This window comes from Gracilinanus agilis, chromosome 1 (genome assembly GCF_016433145.1).
Source record: "Gracilinanus agilis isolate LMUSP501 chromosome 1, AgileGrace, whole genome shotgun sequence".
Lineage (NCBI taxonomy): Eukaryota > Metazoa > Chordata > Mammalia > Didelphimorphia > Didelphidae > Gracilinanus > Gracilinanus agilis.
This window is the reverse complement of record NC_058130.1, coordinates 277774771-277789205: the sequence shown is the minus strand read 5'-3', so window position 1 is coordinate 277789205 and position 14435 is coordinate 277774771. Positions and strand designations below refer to the sequence as shown.

General features: G+C 37.7%; 1 protein-coding gene across 1 annotated transcript in view; it reads right to left on the bottom strand.

The window, feature by feature from the left end:
- TNFAIP8 (TNF alpha induced protein 8) overlaps positions 1-12184 on the bottom strand; it is a 61387-nt gene extending 49203 nt beyond the window's left edge. The window contains exon 1 of the mRNA XM_044661993.1: positions 11662-12184. Within this exon, the coding sequence (XP_044517928.1) occupies positions 11662-11734 (73 nt within the window). The 5' untranslated portion in view covers positions 11735-12184. The remainder of the gene's footprint in view (positions 1-11661) is intronic.
- Positions 12185-14435: the final 2251 nt, after the last annotated feature.

Below are 14435 nucleotides of genomic sequence, written 5' to 3'. Positions count from 1 at the left end.
TTTAGGTATATACTGTTTATTATTTTTAGGAAAGGTCCTTCTATTCCTATACTTTCCAGTGTTTTCAATGGGAATGGATGCTGTATTTTGTCAAAGGTTTTTTCAGCATCTATTGAGATAATCATGTGGTTTTTGTTTGTTAGATTGTTGATATGGTCAAGTATGTGGATGGTTTTCCTAATGTTGAACCATCCTTGCATTCCAGGTATAAATCCCACCTGATCATGATGGATGATCCTCTTGATCACTTGCTGGAGTCTCTTTGCTAGTATTCTATTTAAGATTTTTGCATCTATGTTCATTAGGGAGATTGGTCTGTAGTTTTCTTTCTCTGTTTTTGATCTACCTGGCTTTACAATCAGTACCATATTTGTGTCATAAAAGGAATTTGGTAGGACTCCTTCTTTGCTTATCATATCAAATAATTTGTATAGTATTGGGATTAGTTGCTCTTTGAATGTCTGATAAAATTCACTTGTGAATCCATCAGGCCCTGGCGATTTTTTCTTAGGGAGTTCTTTGATGGCTTGTTCAATTTCTTTTTCTGATATGGGATTATTTAGGTATTCTATTTCTTCTGCTGTTAATCTAGGCAATTTATATTTTTGTAAATATTCATCCATATCACCTAGATTGCTATATTTATTGCCATACAATGGAGCAAAATAATTTTTAATGATTGCCTTAATTTCCCCTTCATTAGAGGTGAGGTCTCCCTTTTCATCTTTGATACTGTCAATTGGGTTTTCTTCTTTCCTTGTTTTTATTAGATTGACCAGTACTTTGTCTATTTTATCTTTTTTTATTTCAAAATACTAGCTTGTAGTATTATTTATTAATTCAATAGTTCTTTTACTTTTGATTTTATTAATTTCTCCCTTGATTTTTAGTATTTCTAATTTAGTTTTCATCTGGGGATTTTTAATTTCCTCGCTTTCTAGTTTTTTAAGTTGCATGCCCAATTCATTAATCTCTGCCCTCCCTAATTTGTTAATATATGCTCTCAAGGATATAAATTTCCCTCTGAGTACTGCCTTAGCTGCATCCCATAGAGTTTGGTAGGATGTCTCATCATTGTCATTCTCTTCAATGAAATTGTTGATTGTTTCTATGATTTCTTCTTTGACTAACTGGTTTTGGAGAATCATATTATTTAATTTCCAATTAGTTTTTGATTTGCCTGTCCATGTGCCCTTACTAATTATCATTTTTATTGCATTATGATCTGAGAAGGTTACATTTATTATTTCTGCTCTTTTGCATTTGTTTGCAATGTTTCTATGCCCTATTACATGGTCAATCTTTGTGAATGTACCATGTACAGCTGAAAAGAAGGTGTATTCCTTTTTGACCCTTTTTATTTTTCTCCACATATCTATTAAATCGAATTTTTCTAGGTCTTCATTCACCTCTCTTATCTCTTTCTTATTTATTTTTTGGTTTGATTTACCTAGATATGAAAGAGGAATATTTAGATGTCCCACTATTATGGTTTTGCTATCTATTTCCTTCTTGAGCTCTGCCAGTTTCTCCTTTATGAATTTGGATGCTATGCCATTTTGTGCATACATATTGATCACTGTTATTTCCTCATTGTCTATACTGCCTTTAATCAGGATGTAATGACCTTCCCTGTCTTTTTTAATCATATCTATTTTTACTTTGGTTTTGTCAGAAATCATGATCACCACTCCTGCCCTCTTTTTATCATTTGAAGCCCAAAAGATTTTGCTCAAGCCCTTTACCTTAAACCTGTGTATGTCCACCTGCCTCATATGTGTTTCTTGTAGACAACATATGGTAGGATTTTGGTTTTTAATCCATTCTGCTATTTGCTTCCGTTTTATGGGCGAGTTCATCCCATTCACATTCAGAGTTATAATTATGAGTTGTGTATTCCCCAACATTTTGGTATCCTCTCCTAGTTCTACCCTTCTTCTTACACTCTTTCCTTTTAAACCAGTGGTTTGCTGTAAGCCAGTAACCCTTGTCCCCTCCCTTGATTTACTTCCCTTTCTACTCCCTCCCTTATTATTTCCCTCTTTTTATTTTTAAGGCCTAATGAATTTCCTCCTCCTTCTTCTCCCCTCCCTTTTTTGACCTCCCCACTCCCCTGCTCCCCTTGGTTTATCCCTTCTGACTTTCTCAGTAGGGTTAGATAGAGTTTTATATCCGCATGGATGTAGATAGCTACTCTTCCCTCTCAGGGTTAATTCCACTGAGAGTAAGGTTTAAATATTACCTCTTAATGCTCTCTTCCTCTCCTTTTTATAATAGTATTCATCCCCTCCCCTTCCCATGCCCTCTTTGTGTGTAATAGAATATCCTATTTTTCTTATTCATTCAAATTTCTCTTGGTGTCCTCTACTATTCACCCCCCCTGTTTCCCACTCCCCATATCATCTTAGATCATTTAGTACTCCAACCTCTCCCTATGAATAATTCTTCTAATTACTATAATAGTGAATACTATAATAGTGAATAGAGTTCACTACAGAGAATTACACATAACATTTCTCCACATAGGAATACAAATAATTAGATCTTATTGAAGCCCTTAAAGAGGCAAATTAAAAAAAATAAGAGTTTACTTTCTTTCCCTTCTGTTTCTTATTCATCCTTTCATGTTTCTCTTGATTTTTGTGGTTGGATATTGACCTTTCCATTTAATCCTGTTCTTTTCTGTGCAAATACTTGGAAATCTCCTATCTTATTGAATGCCCAAACTTTCCCCTGGAAGTATATAGTCAGTTTTGATGGGTAGGTGGATCCTTGGTTGTAGACCCAGTTCTCTTGCCTTTCTAAATATCATATTCCAAGCCTTGCGGTCTTTTAGCATGGAGGCTGCCAGAGCCTATGTGATCCTGATTAGTGCTCCTTGATATCTGAATTATCTCTTTCTGGCTTTTTGTAAAATTTTTTCTTTTACTTGGAAGCTCTTGAATTTGGTTATTATATTCCTGGGGGTTGGTTGTCTTTTCAGGGTCTAGTGTAGAGGGTGATCTATGGATCCTTTCAATGTCTATATTGTCCTCTTGTTGTAGGTCTTCAGGGCAGTTTTGCGGAATAATTTCTTTTAGTATGGAGTCCAAATTTCTATTAATTTCTGCTTTTTCAGGGAGACCAATGATTCTCAAATTGTCTCTTCTAGACCTGTTTACTTTGCTTTATTTGTTCTTGCTCTCTTGAGAGATCATTAGCTTCTAATTGCTCAATTCTAGCCTTTAGAGACTGGTTTTCCTTTTCAATCTGGTCATTTCTGGTCTTCAATTTACTTGCCTCACTTTCCAATTGTAAAATTCTGCCTTTTAAACTGTTATTTTCTTGCCAGATTTTGGTTGCCAATTTGCTTACCATTTCATTTGATTTTGGGGCATCTTACTCCAATTGGGAGTTTCTGTCTTCTAACTTATTAATTTCTTTTTGAGCTATTTTCCACTTCTCTCGCCAAATCTCTTCCATCTTTCTCATTTTCTCAGATTTGAACTCTTCAAGAGTTTGTGACCAGTTTTCCTTATTTTTGGGAAGGTTTGGATATGATTATTTGTTTGTTCTCCTCTGCTGTTTGCTCTGTTGTCCGGATTTTATCTGTGTAAAAGTTGTTGACTGTTACAGATTTCTTCTTATTTGATCTTTCTCTTCTGAGGTTCCTGTGGATGGCTTGCCATTGTTAGCCCTGCACCCTTTCAGGTTTATCCTCACACTCAGGGTCTGTCTGCACTCTTTAGGCTCCTGAGGTCACAGGTCTAGTTGTTCTCAGGGTCAAGCCTCCTGGTGGTCCCCTTGCTTGTTCCTCTGTCTGAAGCTCCGTGTCCGTGCCTGAACTCAGGATCCGAGTGTGCACTTGGGTCCATGCCTGCACTCAGGATCCAAGTCCGAGCCTGCGCTCAGGGTCTGTGTTCAAAGTCCACACTTTCTTTAGCCTCTTGGGGTCTTAAGTCTTGCTGCTCTCAAGAGCAGGCCCTAGTGACCCCAGGTAGCTGCCAAGGACTTAATCAGTGCCCCAAGCTCTCTCTAGCTCTTGTGCGCTGGTTTTGGCACTGTAGGTGGTGTGGGAGTGGAGGGGGTTGCTCAGCTTGTGTTTTACTGAGAGCTGTTTATTAATTTATAGCATGGAAATGCCCCGATCCCAAGTACCTTCAATGCTGCGCCCTGTTGTGGGGTCCCTTTGTTCGTCTGGATTTGTTTTTATGTCTTCTTGAGGAGTCCTGTATGTGTGGGTTAGGAGAGGTTAGGCAAGCTGCTTCTACTCTGCCACTATCTTAACCCGGAAATAGCCTCTGGCCTTATTCTTAAGAAGGTAGATGTTGATGTTCCATCAAACACCTTGACCTTCCAGATCATCAACCTCAATTCCTATAAACTATACTTTCATTCCAATTCAGCAATCTACAGAAATAGTTATTTTCTAGCCATCACCTATTACTATGTGGCCTAAAGACTCCTGAACTCTGAAGTGTCCCCTCTCTTTACCTATAACCTCATTCTACCATATTTCCTTTGGTCTTAGTCTAAACTTTCTCTTATTCACTGTAACCTATAGGCTTTATACCAACTTTTCTCTCTCTTTTTCCCCTTTTCCACCATCCTCTAGCCTCTATAGTTAGCCATTTCTGCTATATAATGCTCTACTCTTAACTTATTTGACTCTCAAAAGATCCTATCATTTAAACTATGTCAACATCTCTACTTTTGAGTTATCTCCACCAATCTGCCTTCTCCACTCCTACTGACAAGTTGCTAAGTGACTGCTGGAGTAGGTAAATACAACCCTACTGATTAGATACTCTATACATTTATATTACCTAATTGGAATTTGCTCCTGACTGCTACGTGGCAATACTTTTATTTTTCTTTAATCACAACTTTCCAAAGAAATTATTACGATAATGTACCCCCCTTTTCAACCCTCCTAGATCAATTCTTCTTTCTCAGGAAAGGCTCTATCAAGGCCACTAGGTGATCCCCTTCTGCCCTATTACATACCTCACCATTCCCTTTCTCTCTTCCTTTGTTCTAATGTGAGACTGTGGTAGGCTTTTTCTTTACTCAGGCCCATCTTGCTACTTGTGCCTCTGATCTGATCCTATTCCATCTTCCCTGGGAACCTCCCCCTTGATTTATTTATTCTTTCATTTTCTTTGGGTTTGTTTGTTTTTTAAACCCTTACCTCTCTGTCTTGTAATCAATACTGTATATTGGTTCCAAGGCAGAAGAGTGGTAAAGCCTATGCAATGGGGGTTAAGTGACTTGCCCAGGGTCACACAGCTGGGAAGTGTCTGAGGTCAAATTTGAACCCTGGACCTCCATCTCTGGGCCTGGCTCTCAATCCACTGAGTCACCTAGCTGCCCCCTATTCTTTCATTTTCAATATTTATTGACTTTTTCCTTAGAGAGATACTTCATTTTCTCCATGTTAAAATAAAAAACCTTCACTTGTTCCTACCACTTTCTCTCAAGGTATCATCTATTCCTTTTCTCATTCAGAATTAAGCCCCTAGAAATAGATGCCTATATCACTTGCCTACCTGTCATCACTTCTTAACTTTTTGTAATGGGACCTTTAACACCAGTACTCAACTGAAACTACTCTCTTAAAATTTACCAATTTCAAAATCTTGTGTGCTTTTCTAAGTCCTCATTCTATTTTTACCCCTTTCACCCTGAAGTTTTTGACAGTTGTCTTCCAAACCCCTTCCTATATATTCTTTCTTTCCTAGGCTACACAAAACTACTCACTCCTGGCTTTTCTTCCTTTGTGCCTATTCCTCACTCTCCCGTTGCTGGACCACCCACTATTCATCACCCCCTGAGCTTAAGTGTACCTGAAAGCTTTTTTTGTCTTCTCTCTGTTCTCTCCAATTTTCTTCCCCATGTCTGTTAAAAAATGATCAATATCTTCCTGTTGCCTTTAGGATAAAATATAAACTCCACAGTCTGGCACCCGGCTTATCTTTCCATATAATTTCACATTATTTCCCTTTGCAGAGTCTCTATTAGAGCCTAACAGGCCTGCTAGCTGCTCCCTGAACTCATTTTTTGTTTCTCTTTTCCCCATATTTTCACATGTGGTATCCACAATGCTTGGGGTGAATTCTCTCCTCTCTTTGAAGAGGATCCCCTTTAAGGTCATGTCACTTCCTGTACAAAGCCTTTCCTGATAATCCCATTTTTTAATGCTCTTTCTCAAATTATCTTATATTTTACTTTTCTGTGTTTATGTCATATCCTCCCAATAAAGTGTAAGTTCTCTGAGAGAAGAGACTGTTGGTTTCATTTTTGTCTTTGTTTTCCTACCCCTTGGTATAGCAGGTTTCATATCTCTACAATTTACAGGCACCTGACTGAATCTTGTCCTCGTAGATTGATTTCTAAGGTTTCTTCAGCTGTTTAAGAACACAGGTTAGAAAAAAAAAACACAGGTTCTGAATCAAGCCCTTCACTTCTCTTACAGTCATTTCCATTCTTCACACTTCCTAGGAGAGCCTTCAGCCTTTTCAAAGTCTAACCAGTTTTAGTTTTCAAGCTCAAATATATTTGGAGTTGAAATAATTTACTCTTAAAAAACAAAAAATGATGCCTGGTTAGAGAATTCATCTTAAATGCTATAAAATGAGTGGTATGATGGGAGAGTCCAGGAAATTCTCAAAATGCAATCCTGTTCTAATCACTGATCCTTGATTTTTGGCTACATGGACCAAGTTTCTCTCTGTGCTCTAGTCTAGAGCCTATTAGAGGTGGAAGCCTCAGACTCTAGATGACAAGCAATGGCAAAATCCTCTGTAAATATTCTACAGAATAGAAAACCCAGCGCCTTACCTGAGAAAATGCCTTTGTGGTTCAAGAACTGTGCCCCATCACTTTCCCCCTTTCCCCTCAGCCTATCCAAATCCTTTAAGTTTCACCATCTCCAGGAAGCTTTTAATTCCTATATAGCCCCAGTATCCACTTCCCTGAACTCTTGTTATATTTTATTGCCTTTATTCAACTGAACACTCAAAATTTATTCTCTTAATTGCCATTGTTTGCATGTGTTAAGTATTATCCCCACAATTAGATAATCAACTAGTTACCTGAGGATCATGTTTTTTATGCTAGGTATGTAGTAGGGGCTACATAGATATCTGGTGATACAAATTCAGAATAATTCAAAGTAATTCAAAAGGCAGAAGATAAAAGAAGCAAGGAGAAAAATGTGAGAGCTATAGTGGCTAGTCACCTAGTGCCTCTGCTTCAATTAAGCTGCCCATCTTACTAGGTGGCACATTTACAACATTTTTGTTCAAACCAAACATATGCAATTTTTAAAGAGAGCTAAACCAACAAGTCCATTTCCTTTACCTAGTCTTTCTTTGAACAGGAGCTCTGTGTCCTTCTACCCAATTCTTTCTGGTCCCTCCAAATCACACCTAGAAAAGATCCTCACAAGGAAAGGAGAATCTGAAACTAGTCTCAAAATGAAATGAAGAGTATGCTTTTCTCTCAATGGAATGTATGTCTAGCTTATCTGTACTTATAGCCATGTGCTTATAGTGTAAAACAAGTCACAGCGGGAATCTGAGAACTTTGAATCCCTTCTTCTGCCACTATTTGTGTGTGTATAAGTCACTTCACAGGCTCATAAAATTAATGCTAGAGGAGACATCCAGAGATCATCTAGTCTAATTCTATAATTTTACGAATGAAGAAACTGAAACACAGAGAAGTTGGGTGACTTGCCCAAAATCTTAAATCTTGTTAAGTAGTAGAGCCAGGATTTGAACTCAAGTCCTTATAGTTTGAAATCTAGTGTTCTTTCTACTTCGCTTTCTGGGGACTCATCATTTCTTTTTAAAAAATGAAAGGGCTGCTCTAGATAAAGAGTTCTTAACCTGAGGTCCATGACCTCATTTTAAAGACAGTTTAATAATCCTATTCAAAAAGAATTTGTTTCCTTTGTAATCCTATAGATTTCATGTAATGTATTTAAAAACATTACTCTTAAAGGGTATAGTGAATGTTGGGGGATGTAGTCCCCCGGGGTACAAAATTCCATTTACACAAGGGTTCTATAGGGTTCATTAGACTGCCAAGGGGGTCTATGACACAAAGGAATGTTGGGATCCCCTGGTCTAGAGGCTTTCAGTAATAAATCCTGTAATCAAAATTAGAACAAGTACCAGTGCCTCCTAGACACTGTGCTGAGCCCTAAGACTATAAAGAAAAGAAATAAAGAAAAAAAGAAAAAAATATATTGTTCCTGTTATCAAGGAGCTCACAGTCCAACTGTGGAGACACAGAAACAACTATGTAAAAAAAGACAGTTTGTCATTTGTAAAATTACAGAATTAGACTTGATGAACTCTGGATTCTCTAGCATTAATTCCTATGACCTTGTGAAATGATTTACCCAAGGTTACACACACAGAGAAAAAAACACTATGTAAACAGACAGGGTAAATTAGAGATAATCAACCGAGGAAAGCATTAAGGAGGGCATATGCATGAAGTGCAACTACAATATGACATAAAAAAATAAATATAAAAGGATATTTTTAAAAAGACAATCCAAAACAGGATGTAATTAGTTAGGTGACCCAGACTCATCCTATTTCTTCCTTTCAAGAATCTACAACTATACAATGGACCTCTACATTAAGAGGGAGTTTAATTCAGAAGATAGCAATAAGTGGGGAAGGAAGCTACTTCCAATTAAGTGTTCAACAAGAGCAAAGGCTTTAGGGGTCTCTTTGCTGCTGTTAACTTATCCTTTACTCCCAATTATTTCATAAGTAAAAGCATTTATTCTATAAGAAGCAAATGTATGCTAGGAATGTAGTCGACAGCTGCACTGTTGCTACTCTCTGAAGCTAAAGTGTCTATGTGTTCCTTTCAATAGCCTTCATTCTTTCTTCAAAGTAGGTTTCTAACAGAACTCCCTGTTTCTCATGTTTATTTTAAGTCCAGACATGTTAAACTCATTCAGCCTTTAGTAAGAATGTAAGGACTGGGTGTCCATTCCATGCTTCATCATCAAACTCAAAGTGTTTTTGCTATTACTACCCTTTTTAAAGTGAGAGGGAAGGGTAAAGAGAAAAAGGACAGGCAAAAAAGTGTATTACAATGGCAAGAATTTCTTAGGCTAAGGTGGCTAAGTTTCTAATAGCCATGAGATCTTTCTCGCCTGCATGCACACACAAATATGTTGGCCTCTGATAGACTATTAAGTCTTTTTTTTCCTTCCTTCATATTTAACCCTCAAAGAAGTATTCTAGTCACTCATTGACAGTTTGGCATGAGGACTTAAGAACATCTCCCATTACAAGAAATCAGAAGAAATCCAAGGGCATTTTCCTGCAAAATAGATTCTATGGCTAAACAGCTATGTTCTCACACTAAGTGGGGAAAACTAACTGTAAAAGATGGGGGAAAGCCAATGAGTTATTTGCATGTATGGAGAAGTTTGATAACTAGGTTGTTGACATAGTTCTACATAGAGATTTGACTGATGATAACTGAATATCAACTCCCAGATAATCAGGTTTGCAGCTTAGTGAAAACTCTGTCTTTATGAGAGCCCTAAGGTGAATTCTCTGACCCAGAACTCTGCCTCACAGATATGTAGACACAGTCACTACTGTTTAAGATTCTTGGCAAAAACCAGAATAGTTCCACCTGGTTGATAAAAGTATTTGATCAGATCCCTACAGATAGATCAGATTTCAACTTCCATCAATTTAAAACCCTGGCACCTCCAAGTATTTTTTCTAAATTTCAGACATTTCTGAAAAAAGTACCTAAGCTATTTCTAGAGAATGTGTGGAACGTAAATTATTAAGAGTCTAGCCAAAATGAAAAAAAAAAATTTTTTTTCAGAGTTAAGGAGGTCTACTTAACAAGAGTATTAGCAGCTTCCTGTGTGTAACTCAGGGGCCTTTTCATGCTTCAACTTGCAAACCACTGTCTACTCTAGGTAGGTGGAAAGTGAATGTTGCTAAAAGAATGCATAATACTTGGTTCCCTCCTCCCCCACCATTCAAAAAAGAAAAAAGAACTCAGCCCCTAAATGTTGACAGTGCTACCTTTATTTTAATGCCCATGCAAAACCACCCCAGTTACCATCCCCAACTATAAACCCCTTGAGGACAAAGATTGAGTTTTCTGTCTTTTATTTCTCCAGTATGTAGCACAGCACTGGCACACAGTAAATATTTAATAAATGTTTGTTGATTGTTTGATTATAGTGATTTAAGGAGATGTTTCCTCTTCAGTTCCCCCATACTAAATCTTTGTTATTTTTCCTCCTGCATTCATTCCTAGTAACTTTTTCAGTTAGCAGGGAAGAGAAAAGGGTATAGAATGCATATCCCAATCTCCCCAAAATGATTTTGGTAGCTACACTATACAGACATTTATCACTCCACCCCCCATTACTAGTAGGTTCAGTAAGAATTTTCAAATCCTTACTCATAGCCATACATTTTGACTCAAAGCCAGCTCCGTATTCCTGTCCAACAAGCACCCTTTTTATTGCCTGTTCCCCTCAATAGGCATAATAAGGTAAGTTCAGGTCCACAGTAATGACTTTATAAACACTTAACCTTTAGTGGGGGAAGGGAGTGAGGCACAGAACAGAGTGGGGGAAAAATCAAGTTTCTTAAAGGCTTTTTCTCTCTAGTTAACCTCTACCCAAATACTGTTGGAACCTTGCCGGCCAAAGCCGATTGCCAACACCACTGTGATTTTTTTTTGAAATTTACCAGTTTCCCTGGGGAGTGCTTTAAAAGAAAAGTTCCACAAGCTTGAAGAGTATTTAACTTCTTACTCTCTGATTTTTCTCTGCCCACCTCTCACAAGTGGTCTTTTGTACACAAAGTTTCAGGAAATAAAGCATACAAACACCCTCTCCACACACAAATAAACTCCCAAACTAACACTAGTGTATAATTGTGTTTTTGTTGGCGAATTTCCAGCCCTGTCACTCAATCAGGTTGGGAGTAAATGAAACCCTCTGCTTTGGAAAAGTTGGAAACTGACACACTCCTCTCAGTATTAACAAACACACACAAAATCTCCCTTACATTTCTTTCTTTATTATCTCTCTCCAACCCCTCCACTCACCCCCATCTCCTCCAAATACCCTATTAGGGGAGGGGAAGTTAAAAGATAAATGCAAAAGTCCAAAATAAAGATCTTTCACTTCTCTCTCTCTCTCTCTCTCTCTCTCTCTCTCTCTCTCTCTCTCTCTCTCATAGTTTCCTTTTTCATTAAGAAACACAACCATTCCAATTTCCAAAGTTTTCTTTTTTCAGTTGCCATCATTAGAGCTTTCTTCCAGGGGGGATCCAGCCCTCTGCTGTGTTGATGCCATTTCACAAACAAGTTCCCAGTTCTTGCAGTCAATACTTCAGCTATTTTGTTTCCAGAGAAATCTAAAGAGCAGTCCTTCCTCTAGAGTCTGTGCCAGGTCTCTCCCCTCCCCTCTTCCTCCCCGTCTCCACTAAATGGCTGCATGTTAAAAAATGAACACAAGATCCATATTCTTCTCTATTATTTTGGCTGCAAAAGGGTAATTCCAAAAGAGAAAATATATATAGCTTGTTTAAAAACTCAGCCTGCCATCACCTTTTCCAACACTGACCCAAATATACCTCCCACTCTATCACCCACAAAAAAACATACCTTCCTTTGATTCTTCAGCTTCTGAGTTCATGATGTCAGTGTAACTTGCTGGAGACTGGATTATAGCTGACATGCACTCTGAGAAGCTGCAAGTCAATGTCTCAACATAAGGAAAAAAAAAAAAAAAGAAAAAAGAAACCAAGAAAAGAAAAACCTCCTGGGGTGTACGACTGGTAGTCGTGTAGAGATTTTAAGGGGAAAGTTCTGCAAATTTGACGAATCACATCTCAGCTATGTGAACAGGATTCCGCCGCCCCTTCAAAATTGCATGCTAGCTAGCAACTGCTGGGGAAGTAGCACCTTTGCACACAGGCGCTATGAGACTTACATATCAGTAGTTAAGAGTTCAGTCACTGGATTTTCCCCAAAGCCTTCAGTTCTTTCACAGGGTGGAGTTATACTTGTTATAGCATGCTCTGTGGGCATACAGGCAAAGCATGAGGGGGCAAAGTATGAGGCAGAACTGGGGAAAGGAGACAGAGGTGGGAGGAGAGGAAAGAGGAAAAAAGAGAAGACAAACAGCAAAAGAAAAGGGGAGAGGCAGGAAACAGAAAAAAAGGAGGTGCAAAACCAATGCTTAGTATTATTGCTTATTTAATCTGATTAAAAATAAGTTTTAGAAAGCATGTGATGGGAATTTAATGAAAGAAAATAACTTATTTCTTAATAAGATTAGTTACCTGCCTTTAAATTATGATGCTCTAATTTTTTATTATATATTCCTCCTATAAATAAAAATTTTGATCATGTACCCATGTCTATTTTTATTGTAAATTTTATACCTATAACTCTCTTTATAAGTATGTATAATATATAACTTATAGAAAAAGAACTTTAAAAGGAGATTAAAGATGAAATACTATTTGATCTTAGAGTCAACAGGGAGCCATTGGACTTTACTGAAAAGGTGTGACATGCTCAGACCTGCACTTTAGGAAAGATACTTTGGCTGCTGTGAGAAGGATGCATTAGAAAGGGGAAATACTTGAGGCAAGGAGACCAATTAGGAAGCTATTGCCACACTCCAGGTGGGAGGTGATGAGAACCAAGCTGGAGTTGTGGCTTTATGAGAATACAAGGGAAGAGATGCCAGAGCTGTTATAGAAGTAAAAATGCTAAGATTTGGCAACTAATTGAATGTGTCGGGTGTGGGAGAGTAAAGAGAAAGACAGATGACACAGGAAGGGATGAACATGCTGGGATAAGAAGGGACTTTTCAGAGTGGCATTTTGTATAGCTCCTCTGTAAGGTAGTGGTTAGACATTAACTTCTGAGAGTTCAGTGACTGGCTCAGAAAGGGAGGACTGAGAGCAAGAATAGCATAGAGAATGGGATTGGAGAACAAGAAAGTACTGAGGAGTAAAGGTAGATATAGTTATGTTGGAGACAAATCCTACATTTAACCATACAAGGGAGAACCACATTTCCAACCTCTGATTAGGTGATTATGAAACTCCTTGGCTTTGGCCCCCCATTTTGAAGGCCCCCCATCACAAGAAATAAAATTAATATATAATTCAAAATTTCAACAGACTATATAAACTACATCAAAGTAAGAGGGGAAAAGATGATCTCAGTTTGAACTTTGATTTCAAGATCAGTTGATATATATGTCAATTGAGTGTGTGTGTGTGTGTGTGTGTGTGTGTGTATGTGTGTGTGTACACACACACCAGAGTGGTCAAGTTGTAACTCACCCTTCATTCATTGTCAGTATTAGAAATAATTGCTTTTTTATACATTCTCCTTTTCCACCTTTCCTATGTAACAGACTAAAAGAAACACATCATCTAAGTCATCTGATTTATTTTGTTTTGTTTTGTTTTGTTTTTTGGTTTCCTGTCGTTCCATCAACTTTTGAGTAATATTGTCAAGATTCCCCAAAAAACCCCTCCATTCGATAAACTCCCTATTGTCTACAGGATCAAATATGAAACCTTCTATTTGGCATTCAAAGCCCTTTATAACTTGCCCCTCCTATTGTTCCAGCCTTCATATACCTTAGTCCTCCCATATGTGACACTAACTTCCTTGCTATTCCTTGCATAAGATACCCTGGGAATTTTCACTGGCCGTCTCCCATGCCCGAAATTCTTTCCCTTCTCCCAGCCTCTCTGGCTTCCTTTCAGTTGCAGCCAAAATCCCACCTTCTATATAATAAGACTTTCCTGATCCCCTTGAAATCCTAGTACCTTGTTTCTGTTGATTATATCCAATTTATCCTCTTTGGTATCTTATCCTGTATATATCCTCTATATATCTAGATACCTTTTTACACGTTATCTGTTCCAACAGACTATGAGCTCCTTAAGAGCAAGTAGTACCTGACAAATTGTAGAAGTTTAATAAATGCTTATTTATTGACTGACAGATAATAAAACCATTTTTCCATGTTAGTACTACAAAAAATATAGTATATACAATCCAGACAGAAGGTGCTGTTATATGCGATGTGCTTTTTAGTTAAAAAAATAGCACCATCATCAATTATCTTTGTATAGGAGAAAGAAAAAAAAAATCCATTGTCTACAGATTTTCTACATTTATACATTTTTTTTTTTTTGCAGATTCAGGCCCATGGGCAAAATTACATACTGTAAATGCTAACCTTTAAGACATAATGGTTCTGAGGGTTAAAGAAATCTTCGGTGAGCCTAGATAACATGTAATCTCTTAGGTCCACTTTCCTAAATGATTGGATTAATTATTTATATCAGAATACTAATCAGGAGGGACAGCTAGGCAGCATAATGGCTAGAGCACTAGTCTGGAGT